At 46.2% G+C, this 20,984-nt stretch overlaps 1 protein-coding gene across 1 annotated transcript in view; it reads right to left on the reverse strand.

Annotated features, from left to right (window-relative positions):
• The window catches only part of TPRG1 (tumor protein p63 regulated 1), a 90,703-nt gene extending 69,949 nt beyond the window's left edge, over window positions 1–20,754 (reverse strand). The window contains exons 1-3 of the mRNA XM_066602136.1: window positions 20,527–20,754; window positions 8,300–8,481; window positions 2,332–2,423 (exon numbers count right to left, since the gene is read on the reverse strand). Coding sequence (XP_066458233.1) covers window positions 2,332–2,423; window positions 8,300–8,481; window positions 20,527–20,698 — 446 coding nt within the window. The 5' untranslated portion in view covers window positions 20,699–20,754. The remainder of the gene's footprint in view (window positions 1–2,331; window positions 2,424–8,299; window positions 8,482–20,526) is intronic.
• Between the last annotated feature and the right edge of the window lie 230 nt (window positions 20,755–20,984).

The following is a 20,984-nucleotide window of genomic DNA, read 5'->3' on the forward strand; positions in this document are numbered from 1 at the left end:
TTTCTCTGCTATAGGGGATTAACCTGTTGCCCCACTCTGTCTCTCCCTGCTTTGGGGGATTAACCCGTAGCCCCGCTCTGTCTCTCCCTGCAATGGGGGACTAACTCATAGCCCTGCCCTGTCTCTCCCTATGGGCGGTTTAACCCATGGCCCCACTCTCTCTCTCTCCCTGCTCTGAGGATCCCCGAAGGATATCCCCATAGCGCAGATAGAGGGGGCGGGGCTATACGGCTTCTCACAGGAATTCCCCATAGCAGACAGAGACGGGGTGTGGCTAGAGGGTCGCCTTCTCCTCCCACGCTCTCAGAGAAGTCCTGTAACCCCACCCCTGTGGTGCAAATATAATTGGCTATTTGTAGCCCTCCATTTTGTCCTTCATTCTCCATTTTGTATTTTCCTTTATTCTCCATTTTGTATCTTACATACAAATAGCTATGAACATTCATGTGGTCTTCAAACCTGTTTGGTGTAGGAAGCTTTGATGTAACTGTGAAATGTGACAGAACAATGCTAACTGCATTAACTACAATTCCATTTGTATAGGTTTGTTTGAACTCTGTCCATATACATTGTATGGCCAGGAATCTGTTGTCTTGTTAATCCTGTGATACCATCATCATTGTCTAGGGAATTGAGTTGCTGATTCTGAACCTTTGATCAATGAAACTGGCTCCTTCAGATGGTGGGGGGTCTCAGTTTGATAACATCTTGGTTTGCAAAGCTTGGAGAGTATGGCCTATGACTCAGCAAGTTATACTGGTATAAAGGACAGGAGAGGGACTAAGGAGTAGAAGCTTTTGGAAACTAAGACGTAGTAGCTTTTGGAATCTAGGAGGAGAAGCTCTTGGAATCTCTGGAAGGATGAGAAGCTCTGGGTAGTCCGGACACTTCAAAGACCAGATGAGAATGTCATCTGTTGAACCCCTAGAAGTGAGGGAACCTCTGGTGATGGTAATATGTGATCTGTAATCTTTTAGGTTATAATGTAACTTGCTAACTTTATACTTTGTTATGTAACATCTGCAACCTTTATGTTTTGTATATAGATATTCTCCTTTGTATATAGATCCGATAGTTTACAAACGTAGGACAATTATTTACCACTATGCTCGATTATCATTTGGTTTTAATAAATTCTTATTGTCAACCCTTTTATAGTGTCTTACTCTCTTTAAAGCGTAATCTGAACTAAGTCTTGCTCCTTGCAGCAATACAACCCCCCTCTCTCTCTCCTTGTTATAGGGAAATCCCTTGGGGAGAGAGTTCCCTACTGCCCCCTTGCTGCTGGGGGAATTGCCCTGCAGCTGGGCTACAGGAATTCCCAACTGCTTACAGCGGGACATTTAAAATGTGTTGCCCAGAAGCACATTTTAAATGTCCCACTGTAAATTCCTGTTAGTCCCCGTGGGGATTAAGGGAACCCTCGGGGCTTCCCCTCGTGCCTGCAGGGACTAACAGGAGTTTACAGCAGGACATTTAAAATGTGCTTCTGGGCAGCACGTATTAAATGTCCCGCTGTAAGCAGCTGGGAATTCCTTCCATCGGCAGAAATCCTCCTAATGAGATCTGTAAACTCATTTTTCTGTGCAGGATTTTCCATAGACTCCTGCTCCCATAGGAGTCTATGGAAACTCCTGCACATCGCGCACCAAAGATCCTATCTTTTCTCACACCACGGAGCTTAGATGCGAGCTTTGCAGTCGCATGTCCTATCTTTGATTGGTGCAAGTATTTAGCCCGTCTAAAATTCCTTCTTGTGAATGCTTCTATAGGAAACGATTGCTTCTATAAGAACCACTCCTTTCACGTACCTCTAATGCGCGAAAACAGCGCCCATGTGAACGAGGCCTTTTACAGAGTTGAGGGCAGTTTACATAAAAGTGCTATGTAACACATAATTATTGCAGTGAGAATAATCTAAGATTGAAACGGTTCTTTTAAGAAAAAGTAGAAAGCTTCCCTGGATAGACTGTGTACAGTGCATCCTTCACAAGCTGTTCCCTGCCACCTGCTCAGTGCTTTAATCACAAGACGGATCTCCATTCTAGACTGAGGTGTCAGCTATGGTGGTTCAATGTTTTTGTCATTCTGTTTCTTCAACAGCAACCTACTGGGGATATGTTTAACTAGAAACAAATAGAAAACATAATTGCAGTGCCAGTGCAGAGCTGGCACACAACACTCATTGTGCCAGATCAGTTCCAGCAAGTAAATCCTCAGTAACAAACAGAAATGAGCACTTCTTGTATCATGTATTCTCTGAATAGCCTTGAGGAGGTCTGTATGCCGCATAGGCACTTATATGGGGAGCTGTAAACATGTAACACTCACTCTGCGAGCAGCCAGGCACTATTCACAATTTCCTTCTCCTTTGATAAGAGCTGGTTTGTCAGGTCTTCCACGGCTTGATCAAAGGCTCCTGGCTGAGAAAGAAAGGCAGGTACATTTAAACAGTGAGCAATCAACTAGGCTTGCCCTAGTTATATCAAGATTAGAACACATTCTTCAAACAACCCTTAAAATATTTCAGCTTACTTTTCCATTAGTACTCCATTAGGAGTTGCAGCAATCTGATTCCTAGAGGCATATAATTGGGCTAAGTATTCAGAATTTCACAAACAAACAAATATGGTATTAAGGCCCACTTACTTGGGGCAATATCCAACCCAATGACTGTATGTATGTTCGTTTCCAATCTTTGCCCTGTAAAAACATGCCGCCAATCAAACAAACAAGCAAATCCTTGTTTCTGGTTGAATGCATGTTTTACGGAGACATAAAAATCACCCATTGTCAGCAGCACATCCACTGGGGCAGGGAAAACTGTATGGAGAAGAAAGCTCCGGGTAAAAGGGCTGTTCCCATTTTGGCTTTTCATGCCTGTGGCTTTGTTCCCATGAGCGTATATTGGCTACCGTTTTCACGGCCCAGTCCTGCCCCATGTCCGCAGCCAGCAATGGAAGGAGGCGGGACGGTGCTTAGTTCCACCCTCCCCCTCCCATTGCAATCAGCCAAAGGGGAGGAGAGAAGAGGGATGAAGTTTAGCAGTCACACTGCTAAACTCCCTCCCACCTCCCTTCTCTCGACGCTGTCATTGGCTCCCATAGGAGCCCATGCAGCGGCCGACATATTCCGGTGCCAAAGATAGTTCCAGGACTATCTTTTGGGTCCGATGTAAAAGCGACCGTCACTATGTTGGTGGGCGCTTTTACGTCGCAGGAATACGGCCAAGTGATCTAATGCATTGGAATCCATTGCATCAGATCACAGCATATATCGAACACCGTGAAAATGGCGGGCTGATATACGCTCGTGGGAACAAAGCCTGAGACGGGAAAACCAAGCCCTTTGTTTTTGTTCACCTGTCAGAAACAGCTGAGCGATTAAGTGCAGCGTTTTTTGAGCTGCTACCTTTAAATGTGAATAGGGGCTACGGAAACAGCGTAACACAATGCGCTACACTGTTTCCGGAACACGGGGAGTTATGGAAACAGCGTAAAATACTGTGCTACACAGTTTCCGTAGCTCCTATTCACTTTCGTGAGAATTACGAAAACAGTGCTGTTCTGAAGCATTTGGCTGTTCTCGTAGTTATCGGCTGGTGGGTAACTACAGCAGCTATGAAAAGCTGAAATGGGAATGTCCCTTCAGGGGAAGTAAAGGAGTGCCAAACAACTTTTTTTTTTGTCAATTGCTCAGTTGGGTCTTGTTAGTAGCAGATTATCTGTTCGTGTAGATAGATCATTAGAGAGATTCTCCAAGAATTAAGAAAGGATAATGACCCATTAATATGTAACAATTGTCGCTCAAAATTCGCCCAAACAAACAAAAGTGAGTGATAAGCGTTGCGTCTGAATGCAAGCCATCATGCACTTTTCGTTTGTCGCTCAGTTTAAGCCTGCATAACAATCATTGCCAGCTCACTTAGACCTAATGTCCACTTGCACGCACGGATTCCACTGCTGAATCCCGCAGTTCAATCCGTGCCTGCCCGCGGACATGGAAAGGGAATAGACAGTTTCTTACCTCTCTGGATCCAGCGCGGTTCTCCTCCATGCAGGCCAGATCTTCTTTCTTCGGCGGATGTGTTCTGGCACACCCGGCGCCTGCACATTTTTCTTTTTAAATCTCCTGCTTTCTCACGGATCCGTGGCACATCCACAGTGACAGCTGACTTCAATACAAGCCTGCGGAAGCTGTCCGTGTGGGAGATCCGCAGAAAAATGCAGCATGCTGCGATTTCACATCACATCCGCATGCATTAAGTTGCCCTGTGGATGTTAATGCATCCCTATGGGCAGCTAGAGATGCGGATCTCCTAACGCGGGGGCCATGTGCGGATTTTATAATTAAAATCCGCGGGTGGACAATGGGCCTTATCATTATGTCTAAACGCTCCCCACTCAGTGTTTCATATAGAAATGTGAAGCACTGAGCGAAAAGTGATCAATATTCAGTGATCATCTGCCGGTCTAAACATTCTGCAGGAGCGCGATCAACTAGCGGGGACATCACTCACTCGTGCGCTCCTTTAAACGAGAATCGTCCTATGTAAAAGGGACATAATTAATATTATTGTTACATAAGTGATCAATATCAATAGTTGATTAGCTGGGGTCCACTGCTCAGGATCCACACCCATCAGCTGGTCCGTGGGCCCACTATCCGTGTAGACAGTGCTGTCAACATTGCAGCAGCCCAGTTTTGTACTGCAAGCACAGCTCCAATTAATTTCATTGGGGGCAATGCCTGCAGTACCACACCGAGCCACTGCAATACACTATCTGCTTCCAGTGGTGTCTGTATTTGGGATTCCAAGGTGAGAACCCCTGCTGATCAACTATTCATATCTTATCCAAAGGATAGGTCATCAACAGTAAGCCTGGGTTCACACAGGGCGGATTTGCTGCGGTTCTGACGCAGTTTGCCGTTGCATATCTGCACTGCGGCAAAACTGCTGCATTTGCAGTGCAATGCGGTGCAAATGTGTTTGGGCAAAAAGCTGTTCTCACAGGACAGATTTTTTCCCGCACTGCCACAGTGCAGAAATGCAGCTGCGGTGCGGTTTTTCAAGACGCAGCATGTCAATTCTTTTGACTTTTCCGCAGCACTTTTTTGTCCATAGACCTCTATCGATGCAGCAAAATACGCCGCAAAAGTAAAAAAGCGCTGCAGAAAAGAACGCCTGCGGATTTTCCGCGCAGAAAATACGCAAGAAAATACGCAAGACAAAAATAACCTTTGAAACTGTTTTGCCGCAGAAGCAGTTCTTCTGCAGCAAAACCGCAGCGGAAAAACCGCAGCAAAACCGCAACAAATCCGCCCTGTGTGAACTCAGCCTTAAAGTCCTGAAGAGCCCCTTTAAACGAAGTAATATTTGTATATGCATTTGTAGATATCAGATGTTCCAGGGCTTTTCATCCAGAACATACATAATGCATAGGTTTGTTCTCTGAGATATTGTTGTTTTACAACATAACAATCTGTGTCTTATAAATATATGGAATGTTGTTGGTTTGGAGAAATAGCTTGTGACTTTACAGTCCTGGATGATCTTGAACACTGGGATGCATTGTAACTCTGTGCGGATAAATATGAAGAATACCTACAGTATGTTCTGTTGCTGGCATAGCTGATTAGCACAACCAGTATCATGGATATATAGAAACTAAAAGAGCCAAGAGTATGATACACGCAGAACAGAAACAATAGAACTCAAATGGTTAAAGTGTACTTGCAACTGTACCCAACTTTCCATAAATCAATAGTACAAGCAGTGACTTTGTAATATATCTAACTTTATTACAGAAAAATGCCGCCTTCTCCACTTCTCAGACTGCTTTCCCTATAGTTCATAGCTGCCACATGCGGATTTGATTTATTAAATCCCCGCAGATCTCCAGTGCAGGAAATCCGCAGCCCTAGTTGCCCATAGGAAAAGCTGGGGCATCCGCAACTGAATTAAACCCTGCGGATTTGATTTCTAGGTGCTTTGCGGATGCCCTGCGCGGATCTAAAATTGCAGCATGCTCTATTTTATCGTGGATGTGGCTCCATTCATCTCTATGGGAGATTTCCGCAAAGGATGCAATGCGAGTCATCATTCAATAGATTTTTATTGCTCGTGGGAGATCGCGGATTGTTTTATTTCCACACGGATGTACGCAGATGCACTGCGGATCATCCGCACGGAAAAATCCACAACCCCACCTCTCAACCTTTTCCCCACCTCCCTAATTGATTTTAACCTTCAAATCTGCAGTATGTATTTGCTGATGCATTGTGGATCGTAAGCTCCCATTGAGTTGACTGGAGCCACATCCGTGTGTGATCCTCGGTAAAATGGAGCATGCTGCAATTTATTATCCGCGCATGGCATCCGCAAATCAAATAAACACAAATCCGCAGGTGTTAAATGAAGTGTGGACGCCCAATGCTTCACTATGGGCGGCTTGATTTGTGGACCTCACGTGCGGATTCCGCAAATCTAATCCCCCTGTGGACATTGGGCCTAAGGGTATGTGCACTTTGGCATAGCCCACCGGGAGAAATCCGACTTGTACTTGCCTTGTAATCCGCAGCAGAAACCCATGCTTGAGTTATGATTTCCTGCTCCAAATTTGTACATGCTGTCGCTGTGGATCCGCTTGTTGGTTTCACGTGGTAACTGCCTCAAAATGTAGCATGTCACTCCCCGAAAATGACCATATACTTACATGGTGGACTACATGTATCAGAAGGCCTGCCACTTTGTATCTACTCTGTGTGGGATTATACACCAAGCAGCTACCCCCCTCTATACTAAGAGGCTGTGTGAGTGGCTGTCTCATCGGTGTCCCTCACAGGTGTAACTAGCTCCCTCATTTGGTAGTCTGCTACCTGCATGATGAGAGGATGCAGCTATCTGCCCTGCTTAGTCAGTAAGTATATGGCCATTTTCTATGATTGTTTTTATATTTCTTTTTTTTTAATCCAGATCACATCTGTGATAAAATCCACCATGTGAACATGACCCAACAGTTCTCTAATAATATCTGTCCAGCAGAGAGGAGGCAGATTACAGCTCCCCTATTACAAAGGTTTAAGAGACAAACAGAGAGAGGGATGATATAACGTCATCCTTGCTGCTGCATCCGTGTGTGAGTTAGGGGATCTCCGCCGCAGCCAGTCTTCTGCTCCCTCCTCCTTCTCTCAGCTTCCTAGATTTCTATGGGCAGCTATAAGCTGATCTCTCGCTGAAGCTGAAAATACATCTCTTTTCTGCTGTATTGATTTTATCAGTTTATTCTGAGTGACGCACTTAAAGGTGATGTCTGGGACTTTTACTATTGATGATCTATGCTTTGGATAGGCCATCAATTAGTCACTTGGCGGGGTTCATTGTTTGGGATCTGTGCCAATCAGCTGATTACCAGGCCAACTGCCAGTGCAGAGAGTGTTGGAAGCAGATACCATAGTCAATAAGGCAGTGGACCAATTTGGCACTACAGGTACAGCCTTCATTAAATTCAATGGGAGCTGTGACTGCAGTATCAAACTGAGGAGCTGCAATATGGACATTGCTATGTGCTTCCAGCGCTGTCCACACTCTCAGTAAGCCTTCTAATCAGCTGACTGGGGGGTGGGGGATTCTGAGTGGCAGACCCCCACAGATCTATTATTGATTACCTATCCTGAGTAGAGGTCATAGAATTATAGAATGGTAGAGTTGGAAGGGACCTCCAGGGTCATCTGGTCCAACCCCCTGCTCACTGCAGGATTCACTAAATCATCCCAGACATATGTCTGTCCAGCCTTTGCTTGAACACTTCCACTGAAGGAGAACTCCCCACCTCCTGTGGTAACCTGTTCCACTCATTGGACATGACTCAATAGGTCATCAATAGTAAATGATTGATTTAAGGACAGCTGGAGCTTGGCTAGATTGATATGTGTACACAAATTGTTAGACCTGTCGATCTAGCCGAGCAAGGTGGGGAGGATGCCTTCCGATGACTTGTCGCCTATGTCACTAGCCTAAAAAGAGACAATGGCACTCAGCCACCTCAATGTTTTCAACAGATTTGTGTCTAAAACTGCATCAGAGTTAAGGAGAACAGAGCTGAAGACAAATTTACAAATAGTTTGCACCAAAAAGAAGAAAGATCTGACAAACTCGCCAATTTTTTCCCCCCCTTAACGTGGGCATTGCAGGCTTCTTTCTATCTTTCCGACCCATTTATGAAGCATTGCTACAAATGAAAATGTCGATAAAAGCTGGCGTTAATAAAACCTGATGCAAGTTACACATTTCTTTTACCCTGGCAACAAAGAACTTTCTGATGTTAAATTTTTGGCCGGAAGCAGTTTCTGAATCCTTTGGCTTGTTCTCCTCTTGCATCTGTTTGCTCTTGTCGTCCTTGCTGGTTTCTGTAGCAGGAAGATCTTGTGCTCCAAGTGCCACCGGACGGAATCCTCCCTCTTTCTCAGGTTGAGCCATTTCTGAAAAGTGAGTGAATAAAAATCTGATTAACATTAAAACTATCTAGAAATGCTATATGCAGAAGCCGGTCATGAAGAAGACATGGGGTGGGGGCCAGAGTGAACATTTTAAAAACATCAACTCTCTAAATTTCAGAATTACCCATAAGAGTAGAAAATGGCGCTATGCGGAACAATGAGTGCTATTGTGCTATTGCTCCCAATGAAAAAAAAATATATATATTTTCTAATAGTAGATAGGATGTAGTACGCTTTAACAGCTTACTAAAGGAAATACTGTTGAACAGCAAGCTTTTAGGACTAAAGAGAGGTGGATAAACTCTACTACTCTTCATCAGGCATCACCATCCCTTAACCATTATATCTTCCAAGATTACTTGCTTGACCTTGTATATGGCTGTGTACTGTACTGCATATGACCGTGTACTCACACAGGCAGTCATGTGCAGTACACTTTTCTTTTTGTTTTGCATTTCCCTCACCATCGCTTAGTGATGACGTGGGCATCTGCAGCCCATATGCAATGTAAAGGCTCATTTACACTGGACGAGTGTCGGGCAAACGATGGCCGACACTCGTCCCTGTGTCTCTGTATGGAACGGTGGACTATTAAACTGCACGAAAAATGATGATCTTCATCGCTGATCTTTTATGCTGCATAAAACATGAGAGGTGAAGCTCATCGCTCGTCGTTAAGTTTAAACAGCAGCCGTTCAGTAGCAAATGGCCGATGTGTTATCTCAATGGAGGGGGGTGGGGGGGCGAGAGGAGAGAAATCTCCTGCACTGACCCGCCCCCCTGCTGGCCGCTCCGTGAGCGAGCCAGCTCTGCTAGTTCCTGTGCAGGAGCACGGAGACACAGGGACGAGTGTCGGGCATCGTTTGCCCGACACTCGTCCTGTGTAAATGGGCCTTAATTGTGTATGGGCTGTAGGTATATCAAAGACAATAGACCACAGTGGGCTCTATGTTGCAGATATAAGCGGTAAAATAAAACATTCAGTGTCCTATTTTCTGCGAGTGAATTACGCAATTCCGACCGGCTTATGTGAGCGGAATTGCATAATCCAACGCACGGAATCTGTAATTCAAATCTGAGTCGTGTGAGATCGGGCTTTCTCTAAGGTTGCGTTCACACGAGCGCATAAACGGCGCGTTTTTGCGCCCAATCGTATAAACGTGACCATCTAAGGCGTTGGTTTCCAATGTATTCGTTCGCACGGGCGATTTTATGGCGCGTAAAAATGGCAACCTGAAAAAAAACCGGAACATATGCGACCGAAATACGCGCCAACGCATATTCGATGGCCGAAAAGATAGTTTGCAAAGCAGGAACAAACGATAATACGCTTTCTAGCTCTGGTCATGATCGCCGAAAAACGTTCTTTCCGGCGATTAAACGCTGCGCACGTGCGAACGTAAATACGCCTACGCTCGTGTGACCGCGCCCTCAGTCGCATTTTGCAGACCATAATACAGATCTAATGTAATTCTATATATCTGTTTACATGGCCAGATTTTTTACGGCCATGTTTTAAACATTCAGCATGCACTAGATTGTTGCCTCCATATTTGCATTCATACAAGTCCACACATACATGAAGCAGCATCAGGGGGTATCCTCCAATGAAGGGTTAAACTAACGTAGTGTGGTCTAAGTCATGTGTATTATGCGCAGAATCAAATGACATTGTCCAGGACCGGGGCAGAAGCGTGCATCGACAACCCTATTGAAGTAGCCTCTCTCACATACCAGATATTGCGTGTGCTGCTGTCAAACCCATTCCTACATATTTGCATTCATAGATATCTCTTTCTATCGGGCAGATATGGGCAAGTATTTCCCGGCATAAAATAAACCAATCACAACAAATACGAAGGCAAAAACAGATGAAACAATGATGAAATACTGATGACATGTAACTGTACTTTCACCTGTAACATGTCTGTATTGCAGATCCATATTATGGATGTGTATCAATACACTTGCGTGAAAGTGGCATTACTGAAGCATTATAGTTAGGGCCCTCTTACAGATCTAGCATTGGGCCCCAGCAGCTTCAAGTTTCACCTTTGGAAAACAGTAACACTTTTTTAAAAAAAATTCCATATTGCTTGTGCAGAAATGGCGTGAACGGGTGATTTCCAGCTATTAAATCTCGAGACTAATTAGCAGTGAAATTGCCCGTTCACACGATCGGCAGCTGTGTGGTACGTGTTATCCAGCTCCCATAGGAGTCTATGGAAACTCCCACACACCAAAGATAGGCCAGGGCCTATCTTTTCTCGCAGTGCGGACCTTAGATGTGAGCATTGCAGTTGCATGTTCTATTTTTGTTAGATGCAATTATTACATGGCATGCGATTTTTAAAACTCAGACTATCGGTCCAAGCGAAGAAATCAAATGTGTGAATTAACCCTTTCAAATGAATGGGGTTTTTTTCTGTGCAAGTCCTGCCCATGCCCAACTCAGAGACAAGTCATGTGAGAAAATGGGCCGTGTGAAGAGAACTTAACAAACATTGTGGTCATGGAACAATGAAAGACTGTGGATGGGTCACACCCAGCAGCAGCACTGACAGTCCGGATACACGTGTGTGCTCAAGGCGTTCACCAGGGCTACAAACATTGCTACAGTACATGTGTGCTCCGTGACACAGCCGCCTTCATCGCTTTGTTGCAGCCTTTATTACATTGTTTAGTTCTCAAATACTAAATAATTCATTTACAACATAAAATATATCTACAAAACATGACACATGCCTGCAGCTAATATACTTAGTATCTACTGTACAGTGCTAATGTTATATTCTTATTAGAGCTCTCATGCAAAGAGATCCATCAACTCAGTGTCTGCAGAATGTGCATTTACAGTACACATTGGGAATGCAAAAATGTCCTGTTTGTAAAGGCCCATTTAGACACAACGATTATCGCTCAAAAGACGTCACTCAAGCGACTTTTGAGCGATCATCGCTGTGCCATTTACAGCACAAGATGAGCGATCACCTTGCGCTGCCAGCGGAGGATGCAGAAGACAAGTGGGGTGTCCCCGCTTACCTTCTGCATCCAGCGGTTGCACCGCTCAGAGCGCCCGGCTGTTATACAGCTGTCCCCACTTGTCTTCTGCATCCAGCTGTTGCACCGCTCAGAGTGCCCGGCTGTTATACAGCTGTCCCCACTTGTCTTCTGCATCCAGCTGTTGCACCGCTCAGAGTGCCCGGCTGTTATACAGCTGTCCCCACTTGTCTTCTGCATCCAGCTGTTGCACCGCTCAGAGCGCCCGGCTGTTATACAGCTGTCCCCACTTGTCTTCTGCATCCAGCGGTTGCACCGCTCAGAGCGCCCGGCTGTTATACAGCTGTCCCCACTTGTCTTCTGCATCCAGCTGTTGCACCGCTCAGAGTGCCCGGCTGTTATACAGCTGTCCCCACTTGTCTTCTGCATCCAGCTGTTGCACCGCTCAGAGTGCCCGGCTGTTATACAGCTGTCCCCACTTGTCTTCTGCATCCAGCTGTTGCACCGCTCAGAGTGCCCGGCTGTTATACAGCTGTCCCCACTTGTCTTCTGCATCCAGCTGTTTTCCGCTCCGAGTGCCAGCTGTTCTGCATCCTCCGCTCTGAGCGCTCGGCTGTATAAGACAAGAGGGGTGTCCCCGCTTGTCTTCTACATACAGCTGTTCCCCGCGCCGAGCGCCAGGCTGTTATATAGCTGAGCACTCGGAGCGGAGGATGCAGAAGACAAGCGGGGTGTCCACGCTTGTCTTTTGCATCCAGATGTTTTCTGCACAGAGAGCCCGGCTGTTATAGTTGAGCGCTCCATGTCGGGTATGGAGAACGGGGCTGTTCTTCATAGCCAGCTGTCATCAGGGACGGGATACAGCTGAAACAATACTATCAGCTGTTTCCAGCTGCGAATCCCTGATAAGGCTCATCATCGTCTTTCAGCATGCTGAAAGACAACGATGAGCGATAGTGTAATGAAAACTAAACAATGTCAGTGCAGTTGCATGCAACGATAATCGCTCAAAAGATGGCTTTTGAGCGAATTTTGAGCGATAATCGTTGTCTAAATGGGTGTTAAAGCTTTGTTCCCACCACATTGATGTTGTACATGCACAGTATACTTTACAATACAGTGGAACACAACAGTATGCCAATGGGCCACTCAAGGAAACACACCTAGCATATGTTCAGTCCATAAGGCCCATTTAGACAACGATTATTGCTCAAAATTCGCTCAAAGCCATCTTTTGAGCGATAATCGTTGTGTGTAACTGCACTGACATCGTGCAGTTTTCGTTATGCCGTCGCTCATCGTTGTCTTTCAGCGTGCTGAAAGACAACGATGAGCCTTATCAGGGATTCACAGTGCGATACAGCTGATACTATTGTTTCAGCTGTATCCCGCTCCCTGATCACAGGCTGAGCATGAAGAACAGAACGGTCCAACTCTGTTCTCCATATCCGGCACGGAGTGCTCAGTTGTGTAACAGCCGGGTGCTCCGTGCAGACAACAGCGGAGGATGCAGAAGACAAGTGGGAACACCCCACTTGTCTTCTGCATCCTCTGCTCGCAGCGCTCGACTGTATAACAGCCGGGCGCTCCGAGCGGGGAATGGCTGGATGCAGAAGACAAGCAGGCCCACTTGTCTTCTGCATCCCCACTCACAGCACAAGGTGATGATCACTCAACGTTTGAGCAATCATCTTGCACTGTAAATGATACAAAGATTTTTGCTCAAAATTCGCTCAAAAGACAGCCGCAGCAGAGGATTGCGGAGTGCCTCCCATTGTTCCCAATGGGGAGACTTGCATCACAATCTGCAGCTTTTTTGAAGCAGAAATGTGATTTTTCGCATCAGAATTCCACACGTGGATTTTACACATTGACAGGGCAAATTCCATGTGCAAATCTTCGCCTACAACCATGGCAAAAAAACGCACCGTGTGATGCAGATTTTAGAGGTGGGATTCACGTGGAATTTTCTGCAATGAATTGTCACAGGGCTCGTTCACATGGGCTACAACATCAAGCTGGAGTTAGCCGCGAAAAAAATTGCAGCTAACTCATGAGAAAAATCGCATAAATGGACGATTTCCCGCTATCAATTCCTGAGCTTAATTAGCAGTGAAATTGCTCGTTTACACGATTGGGAGCTGCGTGTCACTGAAAAAAAGGGCTGCTGCTCCGGGAGGAGAGAGAGAGATGAAAGAAAGCCTCACGGGATTTCCTTCATCATTGGCGACTTCCTTCACCTTAGCGGGAAGATGTCCTATCTTTTTTGTTGCGATTTTTTGACACAGCTACAAATCGTTCATCTGAAGGTTTCCATAGGAAACCACTGGTTTTATGAGTCACGATTTTTTGATGCATGGTACTTAGCTGCAGAAAATCATCCGTGTGAAGGAGGCCTAACAATGCAAAAAATTGCGTACCAAGATCTGCATGTACTGTATACATGCGGGTTATGGAGCAGAAATCCGCAGCAGTAGATTAGGCTGCGTATTTACGTGCAGATGGAAAAGTATTCCACTTGTGTGAAAGCACCCCAAATCAACTGCTGTAAACTGGAGCACGGATTTAACCCTTTGCACTGCACAGTTGAAATCCACAGTATATCTGCATTAAAATCAGTTGCAAAATGCACACCCTTACAGGTGGACTTGTGGGAAATATGCAGTGAATGTGGCCCATGTGCAAATACCCTCAGGGCTCCTTCACATGAACGTAAATATGCAGCGAAATATACAGTGAGTAGACCCCATTCATTTCAATAGGTTCACTCACAGCTGCATATTTTTCAGGTGACTTTTGATAGCGTGGAAAAACCAGGCAGCATGTCCAATCTCGGTGCGTATTACGTACCAAAGTAGCTTCATAAAATCAATGGGAATGCGTACATACGCAGAAAACCTGCATATTCGCTGTGTACTTACAGAAGGAATCAAAAGTGCAGAAACACACAGGGAATCAACGTTTTTCCAACCTAAATAGGCAATATGGCCATGTGAATGAGCCCCTAGGGTTAAACTAACACACTAATATATTGAACTTTTGGCAGGTGAATACTTGTAGCATAATATGACAAGACTTCCAAGACCATGACCTCAGCATCATTATAAGGTCTTATTTACAGAAGCATCGCTAAAACGTTGGCCGAAAATCATGGCCACGTGAAGATTTGGATCCCATGAGCGATTTTCGGTTGTGTGAAAAAAAATAAAAAATACCACGAAAACGTGAATCATCACCTGTTTTCAGTCTCAGATTTTTCACACTGCGTCCATCTTTTGATGAAAAATGTTGGAGTCTCCCATAGGTTTCTATGGGAGCTGGAAAAAAAAAGGGTGAGGGAGAAACTTTACCACGCAGATCCCGGAATCCAAATCCGCCCATGGACATGAGCCCTAAAACATCCACATGTGCGTGCAAACACACAATGCACAAATACGCAGTGTAAAAGCGCTTATGTGTGTCTTAAGCCGACCTGACCATATAAAAAGTTGCATTCACAAAAAATGATCTTCATCTGATTGCAGTTCCGTACGCTATCAATATGTGAACACAAGCCTCTGGGTGCTAACAGGACATCATTTTTGCATTCTATGGCCTCATAAAGAGCGACGAGACCCTCCCAGTGTAAACATGACCTGAGCAGCGCCATTTATCACATGCAGTGTCTTGTAAAGAGTCATCAGAGGCTCCAGCCACTGCATGAGAACCTGTCTGACCGCACTGTTATCTGGGCCATCTGGCGCTCTTCTCTTGTTGATACATTGTGTGTCTATAAACTTTGTACTTCATCTTCTTCTGTCATCTATTTAGTAACTTCCTGCTGCCGTTTCCCCACAACACCCCCCTCCTGGGTGCAGCACGGACTGTGTGGAATCAGCCTGGACTTCTGCCTTCAGTATACAATGATTTCTATTTAATCGCCTACTGTCATTTCTGCTAGTGCTCCTGTCCACGGGGGTATGTGTATAAGGCCGAGGGTCTCCCCGGAGCGGTTTACCCTCTTAGTAAACATCGGCTCTGCCAGCACTGTGCATGCCACGTATCATACCCACGTGGTTTCTATTCCCCGCTCTGTTTCATAGCGGGGTTGAGTATGAAAATGCCACCCATACATAAAGTATTGTGTACGGACAGCGTATCATACACAGCCTACACAAGTGTCTAGGGCTCACGCGGCATGGTACACAGAGAGACAGCACGCTGCGATCTATTTCTCATGCGTCGTCCACACGCACATGTGCATGGATCAATGAGAGTGCATTGACTTTCACTGACTCCATTCACTGCACACCACACGTCCGTGCAATGCATGCCTAATACGCTCCGAAAATACGTTCCTGGGCATGAGGCCTTACTATCATCAGTTTTAAGGCAAGACCAATGTATTGGTCCTTCCTTCTGCAGGGCCGCCTTTACAGATGGTCCACTGAAATAATACCTTTTTCTACAAATAGAGTTCTCACATCTAGGGCTTATTCACAGGGGTGTATATCGGCCACTGTTTTCATGGCCAGCCAATATACGCTGCCATCTGAGCTATCTTCCCCCTTCCCTCCCCCTCACTGACTCTCTGCCTCTCTCCTCCCCTCCGGCTGTTTGCAATGGGAGGGGGCGGAGTTAAGCTCCCACCCCCTCTCCTTGTCCACAGCCAGCAATGGCAGGGGGCAGGGCTTAGCTCCACCCCTGTCCCACCCCATCCCATTGCAAACAGCTGAAGGGAAGGAAAGAGGCAGAAAGCCAGCAAGAGGGAGTGAAGGGGGAAGACAGCTCAAATGGTAGCATATACTGGTCGGCTGTGAAAACGGCGGCCGATATACACCCTTAGGCCTCATTCACACGGGCATTGCGATTTTATGCCGGCCAATCGCATCAGTGAAGAATAGTCGCAATCGAGTCCTGCAATTAATTAGCGTTTTCTTGTCCATTTGTACAGGCGTATCGCATGACGTTTGTTGCTTAAATAGTGCCAGCTGTCTTCGTTTCTGAGCCCCAGACGCAGGTAAACTCCCGCCCTTTTTCACAGCTCACATAGAAGTCTATGGGAGCTTCCTGCAAAAAGTGTCAGCCGAAAATGGTTGCCAATTTGAAGTTTTGACGGTACGATTTTCTCACGCGCCTGAAAATCGCCCATGAGAATGAACGCTCTGGAATCCAATGCTTCACATGCACACAATTTTCGGCCAATGTTTTATCACGGCTAATTAGCCACGTAAGAATGCTTGCGTGAATAAGGCCTTAGGCGTTCCTGCCTTTAGCAGTGGGGGCTGCAGCAGTACATGAGAATGGATGTCCGTGTGCTTGATTGTTCTTGACCCGGCAGTTTTGCGGGTAAAACTACTGTTCACCTGCACAATCTTACTGCTGTTAGGCCGTGAAACTTGGCCCAATATCATACTCGCCAACAGACAACTTTACCGCAAATGTCATATGTTTTTGTCTCAAATCCGCCTTGCATCACTTTAGTGAAGTAGGGTTTTTAACCTTGCATTGCATCTCCCTTGTGTGTACCTAGCACGCGGTGCGATGCTGCCACTGGCCCCATTGAAAACAGGCGATGCGAGGGCACACCTAAAAAAACGGTACGCTGCAATTTTTTCCCCACATCGCATTGCACCATGGAAAAAAAATAAATCACTCATGTGTATGAATGACCCCATTCATTCAAAAGAATGAAGTTCATATTTTGGTTTGGCAGCCTTGGGCCTTGTGAAGAACTCATGTATTTCCACCTATTAAGGCCGCCTGCAGACGGCCGGGTCAGATCCTGCGCTAAATAAATCGCGTTCGCGCATTAAATTCGCGATTGCGCAAAAAATGGCGATCGGAACAAATTTTCAGCACATTCGCTCTATAAGACACAGGAACTCCCCCCCCCCCCCCTCCGCGCTTTGGAGGCGGAAAAACTGCGTCTTATAAAGCGGAAAATACGGTAGTTCTGAAGCGCCGCGGCTCAGCCTATCACAGCCAGAGCTTCCTGGAGGCGGGGTTTTTTAACCCCCTGACCAGGAAGCATCAGCTGAAGACTACAGACAAGTGCCAGAGCTTCAGAAGGAGACTTGCGGTGGAGCGGACAGCGCCTGTTGGGTGATGTATTGTTTTTTGTAGGACCTTCCACTGTAAAAGTTGCATTGCACCGCACAAAAACTGCGTGTTCATGCCATGCGATGCAACAGAAAGGAAGGCTCCTTAGGGAAACATGGTCTGCAAAACATGCGGGATTCTACAGCAGAATCCGGCCCTGACCGCTGCCGGCGTCTCCGCGTATCGGTCTTTTTTCAATGACTTCTGCGGATGGACATCAGACGTGCAGATTTTTTTTTTCAAAATGTTGTTTTTCCGGCACTGTCATGTGAGCCAACATCAAAATCCACATTTAAGGCCGGCTTCACATGGGCATATTTGCGTATGCAAAAACTGCATGCACAGTTCGCAGTGAATAAAACCATAGATTATAATGCGCATATTTTGCCTGTGCATTTCAATGACGCAAAGAAAAAAAGCAACATGCCGTATTTTCCTGTATACTAAGTGTCCCCATAGAAGTCAATGAGAATCCGCAATACACTAGGAGACGTGTAAAACACTGCGTAAGGGCTCCTTTCCACTAGCCTTTTTTTATCGCAGTGTTTTTTTTTACACGATTGTCAGTGGGACTTTCTTATGTTAAAAACATATTGCACAAAAATCGCAAAGCACATTCTTGCAATTTTTGTGCGATGCGTTTTTAACATAAGAAAGTCCCACTGACAATCGTGTAAAAAAAAACACAGCGATAAAAAAAGGCTAGTGGAAAGGAGCCCTAAATTAGGCTGGATTCACACAGGGCGGATTTGCTGCGGTTTTGCCGCGCGGAATCTCGCTGTGGCAAATCCGCCCGCGGCCTCTAATCCCGGGATTAGCCAGCCATGTGGACGAGGTTTCTCAGAAATCTCGTCCACGTGGGACGGCCAATCCGCTGCGGTAAGTCCGGCTGAAATCGAGGCTGCGGCCGCCGCAGCCGCGGTTTCAAAAGATGCAGCATGTCTGTTTATTATTTACTTTCGTCGCGGTCGCGCTCTCCTCTATGGGAGCGCTGGCCGCAACGGAAAAGCGAGCGGCCGGGCCGCTTCAAAGCCGCCGCGGCTTTTTCCGCGGCGGTTCTCCTGGCAGTAAATCTCGCGGTTTTTGCTGCGGCCAAACCACGAGATTTCCGACGGGAATCCGCCCCGTGTGAACCCAGCCTAAGGGCTCTAACAGTTGCGTTTTTTTAACGCTCCGTTAACGCTGCTTTTTTTAACGCTTTTGTTAAGGGGACAAATCACAGAGCACAAACTCGCGATGCGTTTTTAACATTAGAAAGTCCCATTGACGATCATGTTTTTAAAACACCGCGTTAAAAAACCGCAAGTGTGTGAGAGCCCTACATGAGCAAGAAAAAAGGCCACCTCTTGAACTCATTAGACTAGTTAGCCATTTTAACAGCTCGGAGCATTGGCGTTTTGTTTTTTTATGTGGTGCGCAAAATAGTTTAATACGCTGATGTGAGCACAAAAAAAGCAACGTTCATTCCCAAAAATGCGACACTCATTTGCACGCTAATACGCGTATGCTTGTGTGAAGCCGGCCTAAACATGGATTTGGGCGCAGATCTCTGCAGTGGCAGATTCACCTGCGTGTTGCGTTCACATTCTTGCCCGTGGGTCTCATGGCATGCTATTACATGAGGATTACGGATTGCATTAGGGCTTATTCACATGGACACATTACACGTTCAAAATTGGGCATGCAATACACAGGGAGTAGGACTCAATGGGTTGGGTCACAAGTGTGTCTGTTATGCAAGCATTTCGGTCACGCAAAAAAAAAAAAAAAGCTTGTCCAATTTTCGTGCATATTGCGCACAGGATGAAGTATTGCGCTGCAGCATGATGAAATACGCCCTCCTGCCAAATATTCAGCCCCAAAATTTGCTCTGCTGACATGCAGAATTGAAAATAGCAGAATCCTGCCGGCAATTTTGCATCGGGAACAGCATATTTCGCAATGCCGTTGCGGAACATTCGTCTTGTGTGAAAGGTCCCCAAGGCTAACTTCATACGGGCGGTGACATTCGCCCCGATATAGCGCTCGCCAACGCGCGATGTCCCTGCGGATGTCTCACTTCGGGGACGTTACGATCCTCCACCACAAAGGGGAATGAAACCATTGAAAAGCATGGGTTTCACAATTCTGCGTCTTCACCTTACTCTCATATCGCGCAAATTTTCTCGCAAATGTGATAAAATCACGGCAAATTCGCATCTGTGTTCTCGCGATTTTTGAGTAAGCGATACTTTTTCTTGCAAAATCTCTTGCTTGAGATTTTTTCACGAGACAGACAATAGGACTTTCTAAAGTTAAAAACGCATCGCATGAAGATTGCAAATTCGTGCCTTGCGATGTGATAAAACAAGGGCTGTAGGGAAACATGGGTGATAGAAAAGAGCAAAGCGCAGAACGATAGAACATGCTGCCATCTTTTTCATTGTAAAACATTACAAATGGGAATGAAACCATTGAAAAGCATGGATGTCATAATTCTGCGCTTTTGCGCCGCGCAAAAAAACCCGCACAATTTTATCGCCTGTTTGGTAGCGGCCTCGGTGTTAAAGCGGTGACGGCTGCAGTAGTGATGGCTGCAGTAGTGATGGCTGCAGCAGTGATGGCTGCAGTAGTGATGCTGGACAGTCAGCGGGTACGGCAAGTCCTATAACTTTCCAAGTCCTATAACTTCCCTACATGACACTTGTGAGCAGTGTGCCCTGCCTGCAGACATACATGTACTGTGTACTCCTCTACATACATGTAGTGTGTGCTCCTCTACATATGTGTAGTGTGCCCTGCTCTTCCACATAAACACAGCCCTGCACTTCCTGGGTCGCCCCTCAGTACTTCCCACAGTTCTTGTCTCTCCTGGCAGGAGGGGGACATAAAGTCCCAGGAGTCCCCCAGTTCTTGTTCCTCCTGACAGGAGGGGGACATGAAGTCCCAGGAGTCCCCCAGTCTTACCAGCGTCTTCTCTCCTTCCTCGCCCTGTGGCCGCACTCCGGCAGATGTAGTCAGTGACTCCCCCCCCCCTGCTAGTAGGAAGTGCTCGACGCTCCTTAAAGTGGTAGTTCTGGTTGTGTCCATGGTGACTGCAGACTTTCCCCGAGTGTACACAGCCCTCCTGCCCAGTCATGTGCTGGGAGATCCCTGCAGACTGCACCTTCTGGTCACAACCCCCAGCTGTGGGGACATTATCACCTCAGCAGTCCCCCTCTGCCTCCATCTTCTAGTCAGCACTGAGGAAATGAAACTCATACTTCTTCCTGCTGTACTGTCTGTGAGAGGACAGCGACCGTGTAGGAAATAGCGTTAAACGCGTGCCCATACGTGTAAACACTGCGCTCTTAGGGCATATTACAGATGAAGAGTGTCTTAACATAAGTCCTCATGTGGTAAAATGCAGCGTGTTATTAGGGCGT

This window comes from Eleutherodactylus coqui, chromosome 1, assembly GCF_035609145.1.
Source record: "Eleutherodactylus coqui strain aEleCoq1 chromosome 1, aEleCoq1.hap1, whole genome shotgun sequence".
NCBI classification, from domain to species: domain Eukaryota; kingdom Metazoa; phylum Chordata; class Amphibia; order Anura; family Eleutherodactylidae; genus Eleutherodactylus; species Eleutherodactylus coqui.